Source organism: Corticium candelabrum, chromosome 21 (assembly GCF_963422355.1).
Source record: "Corticium candelabrum chromosome 21, ooCorCand1.1, whole genome shotgun sequence".
In the NCBI taxonomy this organism is placed as follows: Eukaryota; Metazoa; Porifera; class Homoscleromorpha; order Homosclerophorida; family Plakinidae; genus Corticium; species Corticium candelabrum.
The window spans coordinates 386,235-407,220 of NC_085105.1; the positions used below are offsets into that span (position 1 = coordinate 386,235).

The 20,986-nt window shown below is 41.4% G+C and overlaps 3 protein-coding genes across 4 annotated transcripts; 2 read left to right on the forward strand and 1 right to left on the reverse strand.

Moving 5' to 3' along the window:
* Positions 1-167: 167 nt before the first annotated feature.
* LOC134196908 (uncharacterized) lies at positions 168-1,926 on the reverse strand. Its single transcript, XM_062666126.1, has 3 exons — positions 1,741-1,926; positions 721-864; positions 168-650 (listed from the first exon to the last, which is right to left on the reverse strand). Exons 1-3 carry the CDS (start codon positions 1,853-1,855, stop codon positions 277-279), a joined length of 633 nt encoding a protein of 210 aa, XP_062522110.1. The 5' UTR covers positions 1,856-1,926; the 3' UTR covers positions 168-276.
* A 9,316-nt stretch (positions 1,927-11,242) lies between these two features.
* LOC134196385 (uncharacterized) lies at positions 11,243-16,339 on the forward strand. Of its 2 annotated transcripts, XM_062665497.1 has the most exons (11): positions 11,243-11,333; positions 12,314-12,362; positions 12,687-12,800; positions 12,867-12,949; positions 13,015-13,071; positions 13,274-13,334; positions 13,401-13,442; positions 13,729-13,895; positions 13,956-14,078; positions 14,422-14,656; positions 15,063-16,339. In XM_062665497.1, the coding sequence occupies exons 1-11, from the start codon at positions 11,313-11,315 to the stop codon at positions 15,947-15,949; spliced, it is 1,839 nt and encodes a 612-aa protein (XP_062521481.1). In that variant the 5' UTR covers positions 11,243-11,312; the 3' UTR covers positions 15,950-16,339. The 2 variants fall into 2 exon arrangements, with proteins under 2 accessions (XP_062521481.1, XP_062521480.1); XM_062665496.1 differs by having other exon boundaries at positions 12,687-12,949.
* Positions 16,340-16,703: 364 nt separating this feature from the next.
* LOC134196245 (importin subunit alpha-3-like) lies at positions 16,704-20,969 on the forward strand. The gene is made up of 14 exons (XM_062665330.1): positions 16,704-16,837; positions 16,902-16,946; positions 17,014-17,091; positions 17,171-17,361; positions 17,430-17,515; positions 17,790-17,876; positions 18,000-18,082; positions 18,136-18,330; positions 19,439-19,564; positions 19,679-19,804; positions 19,875-20,108; positions 20,342-20,393; positions 20,461-20,552; positions 20,717-20,969. The coding sequence occupies exons 1-14, from the start codon at positions 16,784-16,786 to the stop codon at positions 20,813-20,815; spliced, it is 1,548 nt and encodes a 515-aa protein (XP_062521314.1). The 5' UTR covers positions 16,704-16,783; the 3' UTR covers positions 20,816-20,969.
* Positions 20,970-20,986: the final 17 nt, after the last annotated feature.

Genomic DNA, 20,986 nt, shown 5'->3' on the forward strand with positions numbered 1-20,986 from the left:
AGATTCTCAAATTGCAGTAATTACCGGTTATATGGTAGATAGTTAGGTAGGTATGCAGGTGCATACATAGGTAGGTAGATTATCGTTTTAGTTCTTATGTCACTGTGGTTTGAAGAGAGTAAAAAGATACTGGTAAAATAGCATTACATGATTCTGTCATCTGCTCTGCCAGATCTTGCTCTTAATATATAGTCAAACAACACTGCATAGCTTGCACATAATACAGACACGTGTCTAATTTTACATAGCAACGGTTGCTTCTACAGCCAGTTTATCTTATTTGCTAGTTTTGTGACAGCTTTGGCAAAACCACCACTTTGATTTGGGTCTTTCTTTAAGACCAACACAACTCATGTGGGACCACAAGAGGCAATGGTCACACAAAATTGATGCTTCCTCATTCAAGTTGTGAAAGCAAACTTGGCAAACATAACTGCAATGTTTACGTTTCTGCTTGACAACATCTGTAAGTAGTAGCCAGGCATCATTGGTGAAAAACTTTCGAATTATGTGCAAGTCAACATTGTCATCAAGGACTGCATTAGAGATGTTTTCTTGCTGAACTTCGATGTCTGATTCATCGATCAGCGTCTTGGGATTTTGTAGTGCAGCAGCTGCTATATTGTCATCAACAAACCATGCTAACATGACTGCAAAGTATGCAAAAGCACCTCGTGAACAAGGCCTTAATTATAAGCAAGTAAATGGACATGTGAATACCTCTTTCTTTCAATGATGTGTGTAACTTAATGAATGGTTGTACTTTTCCTGACTTTGCTTTCTTCTTAGCCGGTAAACCAATCACAGTTAATTCATGGCCTTTTGGATGGCCACATTTTCGAAGAATAGGAGGCATTAAAATACCTAGAAACAGTATCATTTGATTTCCTTTCATCCTTAGCAGTGATATTACAGTATTTCAGTGATTATGTGCATCAGGGGTATGTGCAGAATATAGTCACTCAGTAACATTGTTACAGTGAGTAAGGGTATTTGTTCTGTGAGTACTGTACATTGTTTAAGGATCAGAATGATCAAATTCATTGCATTGCCAAATTCAACAGTAGGGTGAAGGCAACTAGGAATATAATATTCTCCTTGGACATCTAATTATGCAGGCAAAGCTAGCAGGTATCCCAGGTTTGAGCCCTTTTTTCACAACTCATGCATGCAAGTTTAACTGATACTGAAAACTCCACACTAGCAATGCTTAATTAACAAGTCAAGTCAGCATTGCACATACACCACCAAAATTAATCATTTTTTCTAACACGTCATTTAATTCTATTTCTTGATTAAATAGTTACTCTGTAGGTAGTTCCATATACAGTCTGTTGATATGCTGATTGTTGTGCCTAAAAATTTAGTGTAGAACTAGCTGGCATGGTGCTTGCATTTAGTTGCTTGTGAAACTGTTAGGTACAGAGTCTACTATCAGATATGCTGATCACTTAAATTGAATGAGGTTGTAAGTAAGTAGAGTATTCAAATCAATGCAATTAATGCCTCTGGTTAAAACTCAATTTGGAGATTTTGTAAATTTCGTTTGTCATAGTTAGAGGTAGTTGCTTCGGATGAGAGATCGAGTTTCTGATGGATGAGAGAGTGGTTGTGATTCACTAACTGTAACACTTCTTGGCTCTGTCAATATAGAAAACTATTCATCAGCGGACACAATGTATTAAACAGCATGAATGTTACTTAGCATTCAACAATAAGAGAAGTGTTTTGAGAACTTACCCTGAACAATGATATTTTCAGTAGGTGCACATACTGCTTTATTCTTTGCAAAGTTTGTTTTGTCTGATTTTAGTGAATGATCATCTGCTGCAACACATGTAATTGTATGGAACATAATAGCCTAGTTTTTCTTACAATAATGTGGTTTGTTGTCTGTGTCAAGAGAGGTAATATGTTAATGCATACATGTAGGTATGTGTGCAGTATGTATGTCTGCACAGTATACAAGTATGCATGCGTGTAAAGGGTATATATGTTGTGTGTGTGTGTGTGTGTGTGTGTGTGTGTGTGTGTGTGTGTGCGTGTGCGTGTGTTCATGCATGTATGTGCCATATTTCCTCAAATATTAACACGTGGGTTACTATTATTTCAACCTAATTAGCTCCATGGGTGACTATTCAAGCACAGGTTTACTATTTTTCAACATCTGTTATTATGCCTTTTCCACTCATTTGTTTTCATTTTTATGTAGATTCATTCGAATTTCTTTTTATCCACTGACGAAGGTTCTGTTTGTCGATTTTGTATTTTGTTGCCACACATTGTTCAGAGATGATGCTCTACCTTCCTTCACAATATTCAATTTTTCAGATCTCTTTTTCTCTTTGTGGACAGTTCTTGGCAAATGGCAAACTAAACAATGAGTGTGAACAATGTCGGATACCAGTCTTCGGCTCCAAGGCATGGGTTACTGTTCAAACATGGGTTACTATCATTTCAAACTGATCAGATCCTTCAGTTATATTCGAGTACAGTTTATTATTCAAGGAAATATGGTATGTATGTATAGGTTATTGTGTAATTAGCATGCTACAGTATATGGCTTTTTAAAGCATGAGGGGCATGGTTATCAAGGTCTAAAACCCTGCTGCTACTAAAAGCCATATAGCATGCTAATCATATAATAAGTAATTTATACCATGGTTATGTGATGTGTATATGATAAGTGAGAGTGCAATATTAACCGGAACTTCTTGCACACTTGCCGTACAATATTTCATATACTCCATCTAAATAAGCACTGGTGACTGGTCGCACGTCTTGTGACCATGGTATAAGGGTATACGTATGCATGCATGCATGTATGTATAAATGTATGTATGTCTGCGTGTATAAGACACTGTTGGTTTATAAGTTTTGGGTACCATTGGTTGAGTCTGTAACACCATGATTAGATTTTGTAGTGTTTTGTGAGTAGAGTGATTTGTTGTAAATTTTGTACGTTTTTGGTGGAGTCGCACAGACTCCTATAATACAAAGAAAAACTGTATGTATCAGTGTTGTACAATATTTTACAATATCGTCTGTTGGTAATATTCTCAGGCTTCATTGTCCTACACACATCTCTAATTCAGGCCTTGCTTCCCATAGAGAGCAAGCAGTCACTACATAAAAGTGTCTCCACTGAAACCAGTGAACCACTATGATGTAGGTAGGTAGGTAGGTGTAGGTAGGTAGGTAGGTAGGTAGGTAGGTAGGTAGGTAGGTAGGTAGGTAGGTAGGTAGGTAGGTAGGTAGGTAGGTAGGTAGGTAGGTAGGTAGGTAGGTAGATACACAGGTATGTGTAAAATCTGTTAGACAATTACTTGTCAAGGGTTTATCAAGATTAAGCAGTAGTCGTAAGTTCTCATCATGTTTCTCTCCTTCAGTTGAATCTATTGGCACAAAAGAATTAATAAAATGTACTAGTAGTCTCTCATCAATTTGATCAGTTAGTCCATCAGTGCTGAGACCGTGCTTCTACTGTCTTGAACTTTTAGTGTTCTGTACGTAGAAGTTTGTGTCTAACAAATTATCATCAGTCAGTCAGTCAGTTTGCTGTGATTGTACTGACTTGAACTGTCATGGATAATATTTTTAACTTTAGTGTTTTGTATGTAACAAAAGCTTGTGTGTAATGATTATTTTTGTCAGTCAGTCAGTCAGTCAGTCAGTCAGTCAGTCAATCGAGCTAATGGCAAGTATTATGAAGGTTGATGATTGACTTTGCATGGACATCATGCAGATTGACTTGGGTCATATTGAGGAACCGTAAGTGCATCTTTCCTATGTGTAGTAATACTTCAGTTAGTCAGCGTGCACACCTAGGAATATACATGGAAGTCTGCTTAAAAACAACTCAGGCAGAGGTCAGCGGAAGTACTCGGGTTTGATCCCCTGGTGATTTTGAGGGGCTGGTGCCCCTAACCCATACATGTATCTCCAACAAGAGTATGTAGGTAGGTAGGTATGTAAGTATGTAGATACACAGGTATCTGTAGATTCTGACAGACAATTACTTGTCAAAGGTTTGTCAAGATTAAGCAGTAGTTGTAAGACCTCATCATGTCAACTAACTATAATTACTTTTTCGTTAGCTGTTGCTGATGTTAATGCATATACATGTAGTTGTTCATTTCGACAAAACCCTGTAATTGCAAACGATAATTAGACTGTTCTGATGACATACTTGTGAACATTGACGGTTTGTGATTGGCTGTTTATCCATTGTTTTGTGGTTGTCATGCACACACATGTAGCAACGGTGTAGCGCACTAGCTACTTAGCGTACGTTAGTTGACGTCATTAGGTAGCGCCTATATAACTTGTGAATTTGCTAGACTAGCTTAGTATTGATTGTGTATTGTGTAGTACGGTGTATCGTCTATTTATATAGAGCTTAGTTCAAGTTCACTACTTGGTGTACGTAGCACTTGCGTAAGGATTGATCAGTTGATCGTTCGAGTGTGTCCTATATACCAGTGCCTGCTTGGATTATATTACACGAGAGAGTGCAGTATAGCACGGATACGTCTAGACAGGAGTACAACGTATTTTATAGAACGTTGCGTCTGGACGGTGCTACATTTGGTGTCAGGAGTTCGGATCTATCAGCGATACAGCAGCATTTTGCCGAAGTGATCGAGTACGGATCTGACAACGATAGGAGCATTTGCCGAAGTGATAGTAAGAAAGTGTCTTTGCTTGTACGTGTATACTATCGCATTACAGTGTGTACCGTTGATTTGAATTGCGGTACCTATATTTTGAATTGCGGTACCCATACTTTGAATTGCGGTATCGTTGCCCACAGTTGTGGTATACTGGTGCTTTGAATTGTGGTACGGTAACTAATGGCGCAGCAAGGACAGGAACAGGAACACCAGCAACCGCACAATCCGCGTTCTCTTGGCAGCCGGATAGTTTCTCTTCCCGATTCGTTTAGCGACGGTGATATCGAACAATGGCTGAAGAAGTTTGACTTGTGCGCGGATGCTAATGGCTGGAATACAGAAGATGGTGGGACTAAACAAAAGATCTTACCGACGTATCTGAAAGGACGTGCTTGGGTGGTTTACGATCGTCTTACCGCAGAGCAAAAAGATACGTATGCACACTTGTGCACAGCTCTCAAGGGAGTGTTCTCACCACCAACGGCAGAACGGCGGCGACTGTCTACGCGTCAATTCAAAGACCGCAACTGGAAAGCTGGTGAGCCTATGGAAGTCTACGCAGGAGAGCTGGAGCGACTGATTGACAAGGCGTACCCGGAACTGTCAGCCGCTATTCGGCAACAGCAGCTAACCGACAGATTTATAGAAGGCATGCCTGAATTCGTTCGTCATGAATTAGAACTCCACGCAGAAACCACGCTGGAAGCCACAATTACAAGGGCGAAAGAGTTGATGCTGTTGAGTGATCGGCGTAAGACAACCGGAGGATTACAGGCGGTAGTTAATGCCGTCGATGGGAGATGTCCGCCACCTCCGTGGAAGTCAACAAAAGACGAGTACATTACGAAGCTAGAGAAGAGACTGGAACAATTGGAGTTACAGCAACAACAATCAACGTCTCAAGGGCAACCTACTCAATATGCATACCCAGTTGGACGACGTCCGGCTACCAAACCCGGAAGTGGTGAGCGATTGTGTTACAAGTGCAATCGGCCAGGACATCTGCAACGCGATTGTCCATTGTCGAGGTCCACACAGCCACGCGGAGGAGGATGTTTTGTCTGTGGTAGACAAGGCCACATGGCTCGTGATTGTGACCAGAGACGTGACCGACGTGACCAACGATCTATGGCATCATCAAGAGACATCGATCGCCGCGGTAACCACCTGCCCACAACAGGACAGACATCTAACCGAAACAGTCAAGGGAGGTTTTACCAGGTGAATGGCATGGCTAAATCGTTAGTGGTTTGCGGTACTGTGAATGGAATAGAGAGTCCGTGCCTTATTGATACTGGCGCGTCTGTATCGTTGGTCCCTATATCAATGGTGGTTGGAAAACCGCTACTTCCGTGTTCGGTTAATGTAGATTTACAGGCGGTCAACGGAACCAGGTTGCAGGTATTGGGGGAGGTCGATTTGCTGGTCGGTTTAGACCATTGGGTAGCTCCGCATCGTTTTATGGTTGTGCCCACAGATACAGGACCCATATTGGGATCTGACTTTCTACTCCATCATGGAATGATAGTAGATCTGAAACGAGGACGTCTGGATTGGATAGGAGGGTCTCTGCAACTCAAGAGAGATGTACCAGAAGAACGGAATGAAGATGTACAGAAGTGTAGTTTGGTTTTGGAGACACAAGTACAGACACCAGGGATGGAATGTGTGGTTACCATGGCAACAATAATCAATAGTGATGGGCAGCAGTGTTCAACTACGACTACTCAAATGCTGGAGCCAAACCAAACGCTAATGGACAGTACAGGTGCTTTGATTGCCAGAGTATTGGTTCCTGAATCAAGTACAAGAAGCCCAGTGCAGCTACTGTTTATGCAAGGTTCAAGGTGTCTCAACAAGGGGACGGTATTGGGCACTCTTGTACCTGTTGATCAGTGTATTCAGACAGATTCTTGCTGTACTATTAACCCGACCTCACATGAGAAGAAGGACGACTTCGAATTCCTCAAGCAGTTTGATTGGTCAGCAACTCGTTTGGCCCCAGGCGAGAGAGGCCTACTGGACAAGCTTGTGTTAGATAACAGAGAACTATTTTCTCAAGGAGACGGAGATGTGGGGAGATCCAACATCGTTCAACATGCCATACCAACCCAACAACATAATCCTGTCAAGCAACGACAATATCGGTTGCCGCAATCACTAAAGCCATTGGTGCAGCAACAAGTTCAAGGCATGTTACAAAATGGGATTATCACACCATCAGCTAGTCCTTGGTCCTCTCCTGTTATTTTAGTGCGAAAGAAGGATGGCAGTTATCGAGTTTGTGTTGATTACCGGGCCTTAAACGGTATCACCATCAAGGATGCCTATCCACTACCTCGAGTGGATGAGACACTAGATTCCCTGGGAGGAGCTCAATACTTCTCAACATTAGATTTGGCCAGCGGTTATTGGCAGGTTGAGGTTGACCCGAGTGACAGACCGAAAACAGCTTTTTCGACACCACAGGGCCATTTCGAATTTACAGTAATGCCGTTTGGGTTGTGCAATGCCCCTGCAACCTTCCAACGGCTAATGGAATATGTGCTAGCTGGACTACAGTGGGAACATTGCTTGGTTTACCTAGATGACATAATTGTTTTCTCAGAAACATTCAAGGAACATATCACTAGGCTCTCAGGAGTTTTTGATCGGCTACGCAATGCAGGCCTCAAGCTGAAGCCTAAGAAATGCTGTTTTGCGAGGTCAAGTGTCCAGTACCTAGGACACATCGTGTCTCGAAGAGGGTTAGAGGCAGAGAAAAGCAAGGTGCAAGCAGTTCGTGATTATCCAAGGCCTACAAATGCGACTGAGGTGCGCAGCTTTTTGGGGTTAGTAGGCTACTACAGACGGTTTGTACGGGGTTTTTCGACAATTGCAAACCCTCTGTTTAACCTAGAGCGACGTGCGACTCGATTTTACTGGGGTGAAGACTGTGAGGCAGCCTTCAATGAGTTGAAAACAAAGCTGACTACTGCTCCCATTCTTGCGTTCCCCAAGTTCGATGTTCAATTCACCCTGACGACGGACGCAAGTAACCATGGTCTTGGTGCAATACTTTCTCAGAAGTATGAGGGGAAGGAGTATGTAGTTGCGTATGCCAGTAGAGTACTGCACAAAGCAGAGCTTAACTACTCTACTATAGAGAAAGAAGCCCTTGCTTTGGTGTGGGCAGTGGGACACTTCAGGCCATATTTATTTGGAAGATCATTTGTGTTGATCACAGACCACTGTCCGTTAACGTGGCTTAAGACCATCAAGGAACCACGAGGACGTTTAGCAAGATGGTTATTGTACCTGAGTGAGTTTGACTGGTCCATCCAACATAAACCAGGTCGACAGAATACAAATGCAGATGCATTGTCTCGCCACACACCAATTGCACAGCAGGAGGAAGTCCAAGAAGGAACCACGCTCGATGATCGATTCGAAGACATCTCAACACCCGTGGTTGAGTCAGCCAATGCTGTTGGACTATGCCCCACGTGGACAAGATCCGAATTGGCTGAGATGCAAGAGAACGACCCAGTCATTTCCCAAGTACTCCAGTATTTCCCTGATCATCCACCCGTACGAGGACCTTGGCGTACTAGTCAGCAGTTGTGTGCTTTTCGCAAAGTGTGGCACCAGCTCACAATAGAAAATGGTATTTTGTACCGGTATCGACCACAAGCCCCAACTCAAGGAGGTGACGACAGTCCAAGACTGGTGGTCCCAAGATGCTTGATTCCCAAGGTGTTACATAGTCTGCACGACCAAGGTGGACACTTTGGCGTCGACAAGACAATAGACAAGGTCTCGGAGATTTGCTGGTGGCCAGGATACACTAAGGACATCCAGACCTATATTCACACGTGTCAACAGTGTGCCAGGAAGAAGCAGCCCAAGAATCCAATACAAGCTGACTTGCAATCGATTCCTATTGGAGGTCCAATGGAAATGTTGGCCATGGATTTTGTAGGGCCACTACCAACAAGTAACAAGGGGAATAAATATATCCTAGTCATGGCCGACTACTACACCAAATGGGTGGAGGCATTCCCGCTTCCTGACCAACGAGCAGAATCAGTGGCAAAGGTTCTCGTCCAAGAAGTTATTTGTCGTTATGGAGTGCCCGCAATCATCCACAGTGACAGAGGAGCAAATTTTGAAGGAAGGGTGATGCAAGAAGTCTGCAAGCTATTAGGGATGAAGAAGACTAGAACCACCTCTTATCATCCTCAATGTGATGGACTAGTGGAGCGGATGAACAAAACGCTCATCGAGGCATTGTCAAAGTATGTTGAAGGGAACCAGACCGAGTGGGACGAGTGGCTACCTTTAGTACTCATGGGATACAGAACCTCAAAACATGCATCCACTGGAGAAAGTCCACACGAGTTACTGTTTGGAAGGAGAGCACGACTTCCGATTGATGTAGAGCTTGATAAAGCATTACCAGAGGAGCAATCTACAACACAATTTGGCAAAGATCTGAAAGCTAAACTACAAATAGCACGAGAAATAGTAAATGAAGAAACAACAAGAGCACAGCACAGGCAAGCAAAAGTCTTTAACCAAAGGAATAAAGAGACAACAAAGTTCAGAGAAGGAGACTATGTGTGGCTGTACAGTCCGGCGGTTAAGAGGGGTCTATCACCAAAGTTGTCAAAACCCTATACTGGTCCGTTCAAGATCCTGAAGCTCCACAGTGACAACAATGTCTCTATTGTTCACACACGAGGAGGTCGACAGCAACGAGTCCATCTGAACAGATTAAGACACCACTACCGACGACCCATGGACTTGCAAGATCCAGAGTTGATGTCAACTCAACAACAGAACAAGCAGACAACTAAACGACGTTTTCCATTGCCTGATCGTAATGACCATGAGCGTGCGATGGGAGAACTGGGAATCCGTCACGAGATTGTTGAGCTGTCCGACGCAAGTACACCGGAGGTTGACAATGAAGTCGAGCAGCCGGAGCCAGAGCTACAGATGGCACATCCGGTTCGTCCTCTTCGAAATCGGCGACCACCTGGCTGGATGAACCAAGAAGAATATGAGTTAGACTTACCGTAGCGTTGTGTTGATTACTGTTACCTTGACTTTGACTCACGAGGACGTGTTTTAGAATAAAGAGGGAGGAATGTAGCAACGGTGTAGCGCACTAGCTACTTAGCGTACGTTAGTTGACGTCATTAGGTAGCGCCTATATAACTTGTGAATTTGCTAGACTAGCTTAGTATTGATTGTGTATTGTGTAGTACGGTGTATCGTCTATTTATATAGAGCTTAGTTCAAGTTCACTACTTGGTGTACGTAGCACTTGCGTAAGGATTGATCAGTTGATCGTTCGAGTGTGTCCTATATACCAGTGCCTGCTTGGATTATATTACACGAGAGAGTGCAGTATAGCACGGATACGTCTAGACAGGAGTACAACGTATTTTATAGAACGTTGCGTCTGGACGGTGCTACACACACACACACACACACACACACACACACACACACACACACACACACATACACACACACACATACACACACACACACACACACACACAGCGACACACACAGTGACACACGCACGCACACACACACACACACACACACACACACAGCGACACACACACACACACACACACACACACAGCGACACACACACACACACACACACACACACACACACACACAGCGACACACACACACACACACGCACACACACACACACACACACACACACACACATGAACACACACACACACACACACACACACACACACACACACACACACACACACACACACACACACACACACACACACACACAGCGACATACACACACACAGCGACATACACAGTGACACACACACAACGGTATGGTATCAGAACAGCCGCTATGATGAGTTTATTGTCAACATATTGCCATAATAAACTCTACAAAGGCCTTGTGTACCCTGTATCAGGTTTTAGGTTGGGTACACTCGCGCATGCTAGCAAAAAAAGTTGCTGTGACGTCTAGATGTTGGTTTTCTTTCTCTGCGGGATGCCAATACAACTGCATTGTAAATGTATTTGCAATAGCATTTTTGTACACACTGCATGCATATGCATGTACTCGGTGTCACCGCTAGACAGTAGATTCTTTGAAGTAAGTGACACGCTGTGTATCATGCATTCTCCTAACTATAGTGTTGTCATTCATATTCCCTGTTACTGTTTGTCTCTATCTAAAGAAACGAGGCTTATTTGTGCACGACCTGATGGCTGCATTTGTGCGTTTCTGCTGTCTAGCTAGCAGCATATATTGCAGTAATCTCTATCTGCAGCTAGCAGACTCACCAGGCTAGCTATCCTTTTGGTGCAAGCTAGACGTTTAGTAAATCAAAGTACTCGTATTTGAGAGCGTACACTTGTGCGTATGCGACCAGTTTGTGAGCTGCCGTAGAAGCCATGCATGCAGGAAGCGCAGTGGTGATGTTATTTTGCGAGAATCTGCCCTCTAGGCACGTATTTGGCCTCTAGATCCCGTCCACCGCATCAAGTGGGCTTCTTCTACCTCCACTTTCCAATCTGGCAGCGTTTACGTGTCTGAAAATTACAAAGGAACTAGTCGAGTGAGACAACGACGTTTAGTCTGGTTGTGTCCACATGCTCCGAGCAGTGCTTTTGGTAAGTGAACGTTTGTTTCGCTACGTTTGCTCTGTTTTCGGTTTTGTTCGGTCGCAAGACGGCTCTGTTTGACGCTGGCCTGACACAACTTCACATTTACTAGACACGTACAATAGAGTCTACGGCCGGGTTTAGCTCTAGGATCTAGTGAGCAGCGTGTTTGAAACGTGCGTCTGCCCTATCTACGCTATTTCCTGCCACGTGATGCCTTTGGTGTCTGAATTGAGTAACGAACAAAGACGGGCTCCGCTCTAGTAGAGTTTACGGTGTCTTTATCTATAGAAAGAAAGGTTGAGATTTACTCGCATTCGCGAGACTCACTGTCTAGTTTACGCGTAGTCCACGCTGTTGTTCACATAATTGGCATAGATACCGTCTGTACTTGCATGTACCTTAAATTAAAATAAATTCTATTTTTTCCTGGGTAATTTCGTAGGTTTAGGTTTATGGGTTATGGTTAGGGTTAGGCATGGATGCATGGTTTTGTCTATGGATTGTCCAAATCTGCGCTTTGCGCGCAACATACTCTTTAATGCACAGTTTGTCCATGCATATATCCGTGCACGCTTTGCGCGTAACATATAATATACAAGCTTAGCTTGAAAACTAAACAAATGTCCGTGTTTTGCAAGTTGACTGTTTGGAAACGGTTAGAGCTGCAAACTATTGAGTGTCTAGGTAAAGTAGATATGACTAGATACTGACTTCAATTGCAATATCCACTTGTATACGTGTCCTCTAATTAAAGTGGTATAACTGCGCACCGCAACTGCACTGCTGATTCTTAGACACTGTAGACTGTACTGCATGCCTAGGGTTACCAAATACTAGAACAGTAGTAAAGGCTATCTAGAGACCTACCGAATGAATGGTGCATGGTCATACACTAGCTGACTCGATCTCTAGACGACAGATTGATTATGACATGGTTTCTATATATGATCGTACTAAGTTGTTAATTCATGTTGGATATTTTGTAGTTATTTGTTGGAGTTGGTCACTTTGGTGGTGGTCTTGCCAATGAAAATAGTAAGATGTTGTAATCGCTGATGCAATTTGCTACATGCACACAAACACATGTACACTGTTGGACACACACACACACACACACACACACACACACACACACACACACACACACACACACACACACACACACACACACACACACACACACACACACACACACACACAAGCAAGATTTGCTACACAGACAGATATAGTTGCATTACCTAAATTTATTCATTGCTTTTCAACAAGCAACTTTACAGCATTTAGTGTCGACGTTTTGTTTTGTTTGTCTACTTGCTTCCTTTTGTTTAATAAATCTACAACAAAGTTTAACTTCTACAGCTTGTGATGTGTATAACCATGATATGAAAGAAAGTGTCAGTCTCAACTACAGTTGCACATCACAAAAGCCAGGTGCAAAATGGCACATTACATTCACTTGGACAGGCAAAAAGGGTCTGGCAAATGTGATGAATCATTCTCTACATGATATCTATTGTGTACGTTGCATTATTGCTACAGCTCATATGAGGACCTGGTCAATCATGTGGAAAGACCTATTTACCTTTGGTGACGTTCAACCAAGTTGTAAAACTTTACCGAAGGTTTTTGTGATGGAGGTTAATTTGAATTATTGTATTGATTTTTATGTTTGTATTTGTATTTGCAGGGTACTGTGAGTGATTCCATAAGTTTGCCTGCACCAATAAAAGAATATGTAGTTTGGGTAAGGTCAATTAAACTGTTGCTATATGTTTCGTATTTATGGATGAATCGATTACTAGACGGATGCATTTCATTTGTGTTTGCACCAAACCGATACAGTGGTTGTACTGCAGATACTCAGCCTAGGTAGTTGCTTATTAGACACCAAGACATCACGATATTGTCTACAAGTAAATTATTATATACTCTAACTTTGTGTTTAGGTGTCTGATTTAAAGAGGCAAACTTCTGCTGTCACATACATAAATAAGTGTAATCAAGTCGGTAAGCCTAATTAAATAAGTAAGATTGATTGTGAAGGAGACTGTACGCTTACATCTACTATTTTAGACTGCGATTGGAGCAATGTACATAAAGGTGACAACAGTGTGGGTAAGTTTGTGAAATGTGGTGTTTGCTTGCCCATGTACACATGTTTACACTTCAAGTGACTTGCACTATAAATGCCTTAATCCATTAATACATACATATACACGATAACTTGGAACTTGCACACTGTGTGTCACTTTCGAGACATGCCACTAAGCATCAAGACCAGATACTGTTGGTGTGCACAATGTAGTCGTATGTTTAGCTATAAAGAGTGTTGGTACTTTACAACCAAATTCAATCATAACTACTAAAACAGTTGACATTACCTGAAACATGTTATTTGCAGAGATTAGTAGTCCAAAGTTGAAACTCGTTGAAGACAAGGTTTTTCTTCATTTCTGCGTCCACATTGATGATCCCAGTCGAGCAGATGATTTCAACAACATTGTGACAGTAACTTTAAACACTCGTCCATATGGTTGCAATTGGACACTACCAAAAGTTGCTAATGTGGTGAGGTCACTTTATCACACCGAATTCAGCAAGTAAACATAAATGTTGCTGTGCATTTAGAATCTCTATTTTGAAGCTCAAGTGGCAGTACTGAAGGAATCATGTAAACAGTGTTCTGAAACACCAAATATACATTGTGTAACACCGGGTGTAAATATGGCAATTGTAGTGAATACGAAATATGTAAGTTAACAACGTGTATCATATCGTGTATAGTACATATACTTGCTTATTATACAACTAGGGTTATTAGTACTGTAAAAGAACAATGTGACTGTACTTTGCATTTCAAAGTAGAAACAGATTTTGCTTTCTAAAAATGTGCATGTAAACAGAAATCAACATTAAATCTACATTCTAGACTATTTCTCTTCTGTTTGTTTGTCTTTCTTCTAAACCTATTGCACAGAATTCACCTCCAAGTCAATGATCGGTTTACAGTATGAGTTAATAACATCAAATCACTGAATGCATAGAAATGTATTATATTACGTGATGTACTGATGGTGTTGACTTTGTTTTATAGAATACACAAAGTTCACTTATTCAATTGTCGGGAAATAAAGTTCCCAGTCCTACAATTCCTTCTACAGATGCACATGTGACCACATCTTTTCCAACTAGAGCTGATCAGCCAATAGTGACAAGTTCAATCACTCCTCTAATTCCAACTACAGCAGTAGTCATCAACACTTCTCTTCCAACTCAAACTACTCATACCAACAGCAACACTTCAGACCTCAATTCTACCAATTGGTCAAGTAAGTTTAACTCAACACCGTAATTCTGGAAATTAATGTGGTAGACTTTGTGAGTCATTCACCAAATGCACTATTTAGACAGTTTTGTATGTAATCACGTGTAGCAAAGCATATATTAATAATGGGGTTATCCATTATTATTATTATTCCTTTTAAAAGCAAAATTATTTTATTTTGCAAAATAGTGTTTCTTATACCCCATCTTCATTGAAAAACTTCCAATTTACATGTATTTTCATTTGGTCGTTGCGTTGTGGCTCTATCTTCACATTCAATAAATAGCATTATTACTTACACACCTTCAACCATGTTGACTCACATTATGTTAACTGCACAATAATTTCCAGAATACGGTCTATATGACAAATGTGTCTTTTATTGCCTTGTTCTCTTGAATTGACAACAGGGGATGTTTCATCTCAGACAACTGAACAGATTAATGGAGATGATAACACCATTCCCCTGGCAATCGGAGTAAGCGGGTGCGTTGTTGTCATTGTTCTCATTCTTGTCATTTTGGCTCGTTACATTTACCCCAAAGTAAATCCTCATCAAAGGTCATCACCATCTTATCAGAAACAATCTGGCAAGAACTTTGTTGTTGTTGTTGATGAGGAACGCTCTCAATGTCAAAATAGAGTCACCAACCAAAGAAAGGAGCACGACACCAGCAGAGAGCTTGAGGCAATAGTTATCTATCACCAAGGAAATGAACAGAAGGCACACTACGCACGAAATGTGGTTCTCACAGGTCTTCGTGATATGGGCATTAACTGCACAGCACCTCAATATGAAACTAAGATAAACATTGACATCTCCAGATGGGTACGAGACACCTTGCACAATATCCAAGCTGTTGTAGCTGTCTGTTCAGAAGAATTTTATGATGCATTTTGGTCAGAAAACAAAGTCAGTGACACTGCCAGTGCTATAATCTATGAAATTGCTTCCCAAATTAGACCACAACAAGGAAGACCACTATTTATTTCAGTCATTACAGACAGCAGCGAAGAGAAATATATTCCTGACAACTTTCGTATCAAAGCGCCTAGAATTTGTCTGACATCACTTGATGAGTTTGATAGACTGGTGAGGCTCATAAGGAATGTGCCAGAGTATCAGCTTCCTCCTCTTGGAGTACAATTGAAAGTTCCCAGTCCCACAGATCCAGAAGAAATCAAAAGTATTTATGACCAAAGTCTTGAATTGGCATGGAGGAAAATGGTCAACATCAGGCCTTCGTACTACACGGAAAATGATGACACAGACAGTGATAGTGTGATCTCAGTATAATGTACAGGACTACAGGGAAAGTCACAAGCCTCAGTATCACTTATATGGAACAATATCATCTGATGATAGAATACTACCATGTTGTATTAATAACTTAATTAATTAATCACCATACTACAGTAGTTCACTTTACATCAAGAATATTCTATTTGTATAAAATATAGCTCAAGAATTAGAACAAACTGTTGAAGCATATACAGAATCTGAGATAATACCTAACCATATAGTATACGTACTACATCGTTCAGAACTTGTCCTCGCAGTCCCAGTGCTTCTAAAGATATGCGCACAATCCGCGAAAACCATTTCTTGTACCGTCGACGGAGCCAAAATGTCCTTTTCATTACTTTATTTTGTCTTCGCGTTGTACCTGATTATCACTGGTGTTTACTTCTTTACTTTGCCCAATAACGTTTTGTCTCAGCATCTCCATCAACGATGGACCTGCTAATCCAACAGCAATTCCAACCAATCCTATAATAATTCTTTGCCTCTTTGGAAGCCTCTTGTAGCTTTGCCAGATCATCTTTCTATGTGAACTGATTTCAACAAGTTTGAGGGCCCGGATAATACCGTTAATATCAAATAAATGCAGAAATGTTTTAGCTGAGACCTATCGTTCAGTGACTGCTTTGGTATGTTGTTACTTTAGCTGTTTACTAGGTTAAAACATTTCTCTTAGAAATTAAAGTTACACGTGACACGTGACTAGACTTGTTACCCGGATAACAGTAGAAATCTGGGTCACGCATGCTCATCACAGTTTTCTCCGCACAGTGGTTCCTGCGTCCCGTGTGATTGCTGTCAGTTTTATTGTCACAAAACAGGCGCTTCATGATGTCGCAGACTCGTATGAAGAACTTCAAGCACAAAGGCAAGGACCAAGAGGTGAGCCCCGTCGCGTAGGAACGCGGCAGAGCATTGATAGAAAATTGTTTTCTGTCTCAACTAGGAAATGAGAAGAAGACGCACAGAAGTAACAGTAGAGTTGAGAAAGGTATGTCGTTTGCTAGTGTTAGTTTTGTGAATGAGTGAATGAGTGTTGTACGAGCGTTTGAATGAAGAATAAACGAGAAAGCAGTCTCTTTAAGCGCCGCAATGTACCATCTGATACTGAACCTGACGAAGAGGAGGACAGTGAGGTGAGTGTATTGTCTGATCTTTTGATGAAAGAATGGTGACTTCTCTAACTTCTCATGTTTTCTCACCACTTCCTGTCAGAGCCGGAAACAATTGATACAGCAAATAGAGTTTATTTCGGCAAATATAATGAACGAAATTCCGGCAACGAAGCTGGCCGCAGTGAGAACTGCTAGGAAACTGTTAAGTAGAACGCCTTTAGCTCCGATCGATCAGCTTCTAGAATGTGGAATTGTTCCTGAATTGGTCAATTGCCTTGTTCGAGATGATCAGTGAGTGGAATGTTTTGATCTTTGTGTTGAGGTGTATGTTTGTATGTATGTTGGTGGGTGTGTATCAGGCCTACGTTACAGTATGAAGCATGCTGGGCTTTGACTAATATTGCCTCAGGAACCTCTGAACAGACCAAGGCTGTCATCAAATGTGGTTAGTTTATTGACAAGAATTATGATTATTTGCCAGGAGGAAAGAAACTGTTGAGCTGTTTGAAGAGCTACATTAAACAGGAGATTGGCTTAATGCAGATCAGACAGAAAGGCAGGCAGACAGAAAGAGTCTGAGACAGTGTGATGTATGATAGTATATGCTTTTTGACAGACCTGGTCACCAGACAGACAGGCAGACAGACATGATGAATGTACTGTTGTTGTAGTTAGTATAACACTACGACATTTGTGTGCACTGATGAGTCTGTATTTAGGAGCCGTGCCTTTGCTAATCAAACTTCTCAACAGTGCAGCAAAACATGTTGCAGGGCAAGCCTTGTGGGGACTAGGAAACGTTATAGGTAAACATGAACATTTGCAAAGGATTAATTAATGTATTTGGTTTTTCTGTTTGCTGGTGTTGTTGTTTTTGTGTGTTTTTGTGTTTTTTTGTGTGTATTACAGTGAAGGTGTTTGTTATGCAGGAGACAGTGCTGAGTGTCGTGATTATGTTATAAGCCATGGTGTTATCCAGCCATTACTAAACAGTATCAGAGCTGAAGTCTCGGTCAGTTCTGAATTTTTTTCTGTCTTGCTTGGCATTAATTCTTTGTGTTCTAGATCGATTACTTGCGTAATGTTTCTTGGGTTATCTCTAATTTGTGTCGATACAGCAATCCTTCACCTCCATTTCATGCAGTTTGCGAACTGTTGCCAGCTGTCTGTCATCTTATATTACATCCAGACAATGCAGTGAAAGCAGATACATGTTGGGCTATATCCTATCTCACTGATAGTGGAAACGACCAAATACAGGTCTGGGATATTATCGAGATTATTGTATTGGAGGGATGCATCTCACATAATACACTAGACTACTGTATTGGAGGGATGCATCTCACAATACTAGACTATTGTATTGGAGGGATGCATCTCACAATACACTAGACTATTGTATTGGAGGGATGTATCTCACAATACACTAGACTACTGTATTGGAGGTATATATCTCACAATACATTAGACTATTATATTGGAGGGATGCATCTCTCAGTACATTAGCCTATTTGACATAATTATCGCTAGCTTATTACCTGAGGTTGGGATATCCAGGCTAAGGGTATAGTAGTCATTGGCGTACGACCATTTGACCGTATTTATACTCATTTAGCACAGATGCAAATGAAGCTATTCCGACCAATAGACGAGAAGTGGTGTCATCACCAACCAATAGACGAACGTGATGTCATCATAAGGCTCCACCTCTCTTTGTTTGGTAGCTGTGCTATGAGAATTTGGCCATCGTGCGTCCATTCTGTACACCGTGTCTAGTTCTTTGCTCTAGATAAGGGTTTAGCACATAGAACAACACCTAATATACATTTGCACATGCATGTTTTCCCACCAACAACCAGGTGTCTAGAGAGCAAAGGTGCTGGATTCAGGCGCCATGCGGTACGTGTAGCTGTACCTGACTTGTAACATTTGCGTGTTCTACAGTGTTTCTGCATAATGGTTCTGCATTCTGACAGCTTGAATTTTTGGTGTGCGTGGCTGAGCGGCTGTGGTGCTGTTGCAAAAGTTACTATTTACAGTGTCGCCTTCAACAGAAATTTGGTGTTCCCTGGGAATTGGCGAAGGGGAACGTGCATTATCCATGACAGCACGTCTGTTTGTCAGGCAAAGCGACTGACCTGTAAGTAGGCAAGTCTGGAGACGCTTTGCACTTTGTTTTGCTAAACGAATGCATTGGAAACTTTAGCTGAAACGAGTAATTGGGCTAAAACCTCAGTATGCAAAACATTATCACGTGATAAGATATGTGATTACATACACCGGTCAAGGGTTTAGCACTGTAGTGCTTCTCTATTCGTTGAGATATGATAGATTATTGTGAGGTGTCTTATGGACGGTGTTTGTGTAGGTTGTTATCGATAGTGGTATTGTTTGTCATCTCGTTCCACTATTAGAACAAGACAACTTGAAGATTCTAATGCCCGCTATTAGAGCGATAGGAAATATTGTTACAGGAACGGATGAGCAAACACAGGTCAGTTGCCATTGAAAGTATATCATGTAATATATATATATATATATATATATATATATATATATATATATATATATATATAGGACTTGAGCAACTTGGTTATGTTTTTTATAGACGTGCATCGATGCTGGCTGTTTGAATCAGTTTGGTAGGCTCTTAATGCACTACAAAGACAACATCAAACGAGAAGCAACGTGGGTTCTTTCCAACATCACAGCAGGCAATGACACTCAAATCCAAGCAAGACACGTGTATATGGTACTTGCCTTTACTTATCTCACGTTTGCCTCTTTTTTGTTTTATTACTCAGGCTGTTATTGATGCTAACTTAATTCAACCTCTGATTATGGTGTTGGAGACGGGTGAGTATAAGGCACAGAAGGAGGCAGTATGGGCCGTGAGTAATATTACTGTCGGTGGAACAAGTGAGCAAGTTGGGTTTCTTGTTCGGAGTGGAGTTATCAGTCCTCTTTGTCGGCTGCTTGCGGTGAAGGATTCTCAAATAGTTCAAGTTATTTTGGATGCTCTGTCTTCGACACTGAGGGTCAGTTGATCTGTTTGTTGTACATATACTACACATAGACAGTTTATGATGACTGCATGATGGTTTGTTGCCAAAGTTCGACAACTTGTACCTTTGTGGTTACAGTCTAAATGAGATCTCTATGTTTGTTTGTTTATTTCTTTGTTTGTCTATTTGTCTGTTTATCTAAATGTATGCTAATCTGTTTGTTTGTTTGGGGGTATTAAGACTGTTTGACTCTAATTTATGGTTAGATGGCAGGACCAGATGTTCAGGCTCTTGCAACTATGATTGAAGAGGCAGGAGGTATGTTTTTGATTAGGAATGTGTTTGATCTGTTTGGTCATATTTGAGTATTTCTGCACTTGTCCAGCACTCGATCTTATTGAGCAGTTGCAGCATCACGAGAATGGAGAGATATATAAGCTAGCATATGATATCATTGACACATACTTTTCTCAAGGGGTGAGTTTTAGCAGACAGGCAGACGGATGAAGTGACAGACTGACAAACAAATAAACAGACAGATGGTCGGACAGACAATGGACAGACAGACAAACGGATTGACGATGACAATGCACAACTTTTAGTGAGGCAACTGTTTTAATTTTAATGATGTGTTGCATAAGGGTGATGAAGATGAGGCTCTTGCTCCTCAAGCAACAGACAACAACTTTCAGTTCAGCACTGCAGCTGCAAACATGCCACAGGGAGGGTTCAACTTCTGACATTCAGTTTGCATTGTTCTCACTTAGGGTAGTGCTGTTACAAGGTGTGTAGGTGCATCTATGGGAATAGCGGTGTAAATTGTTGTTGAGGGTTACAATACATAGCTGTAATAGCTTATTGTACTGTATACACGGGAATTTGATTATCCGGGAAATTACATATTTGTCCCG

What these genes read in the sequence shown, in the direction of transcription:
- LOC134196245 (XM_062665330.1), top strand. Translation starts at nt 16,784, where the DNA reads ATGATGTCGCAGACTCGTATGAAGAACTTCAAGCACAAAGGCAAGGAC. An exon ending in ACGAAGAGGAGGACAGTGAG is followed by an intron (nt 17,092 to 17,170) that starts GTGAGTGTATTG and finishes ACTTCCTGTCAG; the next exon opens with AGCCGGAAACAATTGATACA. An exon ending in GGGACTAGGAAACGTTATAG is followed by an intron (nt 17,877 to 17,999) that starts GTAAACATGAAC and finishes TTTGTTATGCAG; the next exon opens with GAGACAGTGCTGAGTGTCGT.
- LOC134196385 (XM_062665496.1), top strand. Translation starts at nt 11,313, where the DNA reads ATGCTCCGAGCAGTGCTTTTG. An exon ending in GTTGTAAAACTTTACCGAAG is followed by an intron (nt 12,950 to 13,014) that starts GTTTTTGTGATG and finishes TTGTATTTGCAG; the next exon opens with GGTACTGTGAGTGATTCCAT. An exon ending in TAAAAGAATATGTAGTTTGG is followed by an intron (nt 13,072 to 13,273) that starts GTAAGGTCAATT and finishes CTTTGTGTTTAG; the next exon opens with GTGTCTGATTTAAAGAGGCA.
- LOC134196908 (XM_062666126.1), bottom strand. Translation starts at nt 1,855, where the DNA reads ATGTTCCATACAATTACATGTGTTGCAGCAGATGATCATTCACTAAAA. An exon ending in TGAAAATATCATTGTTCAGG is followed by an intron (nt 865 to 1,740) that starts GTAAGTTCTCAA and finishes TACTGTTTCTAG; the next exon opens with GTATTTTAATGCCTCCTATT. An exon ending in CACATCATTGAAAGAAAGAG is followed by an intron (nt 651 to 720) that starts GTATTCACATGT and finishes CATACTTTGCAG; the next exon opens with TCATGTTAGCATGGTTTGTT.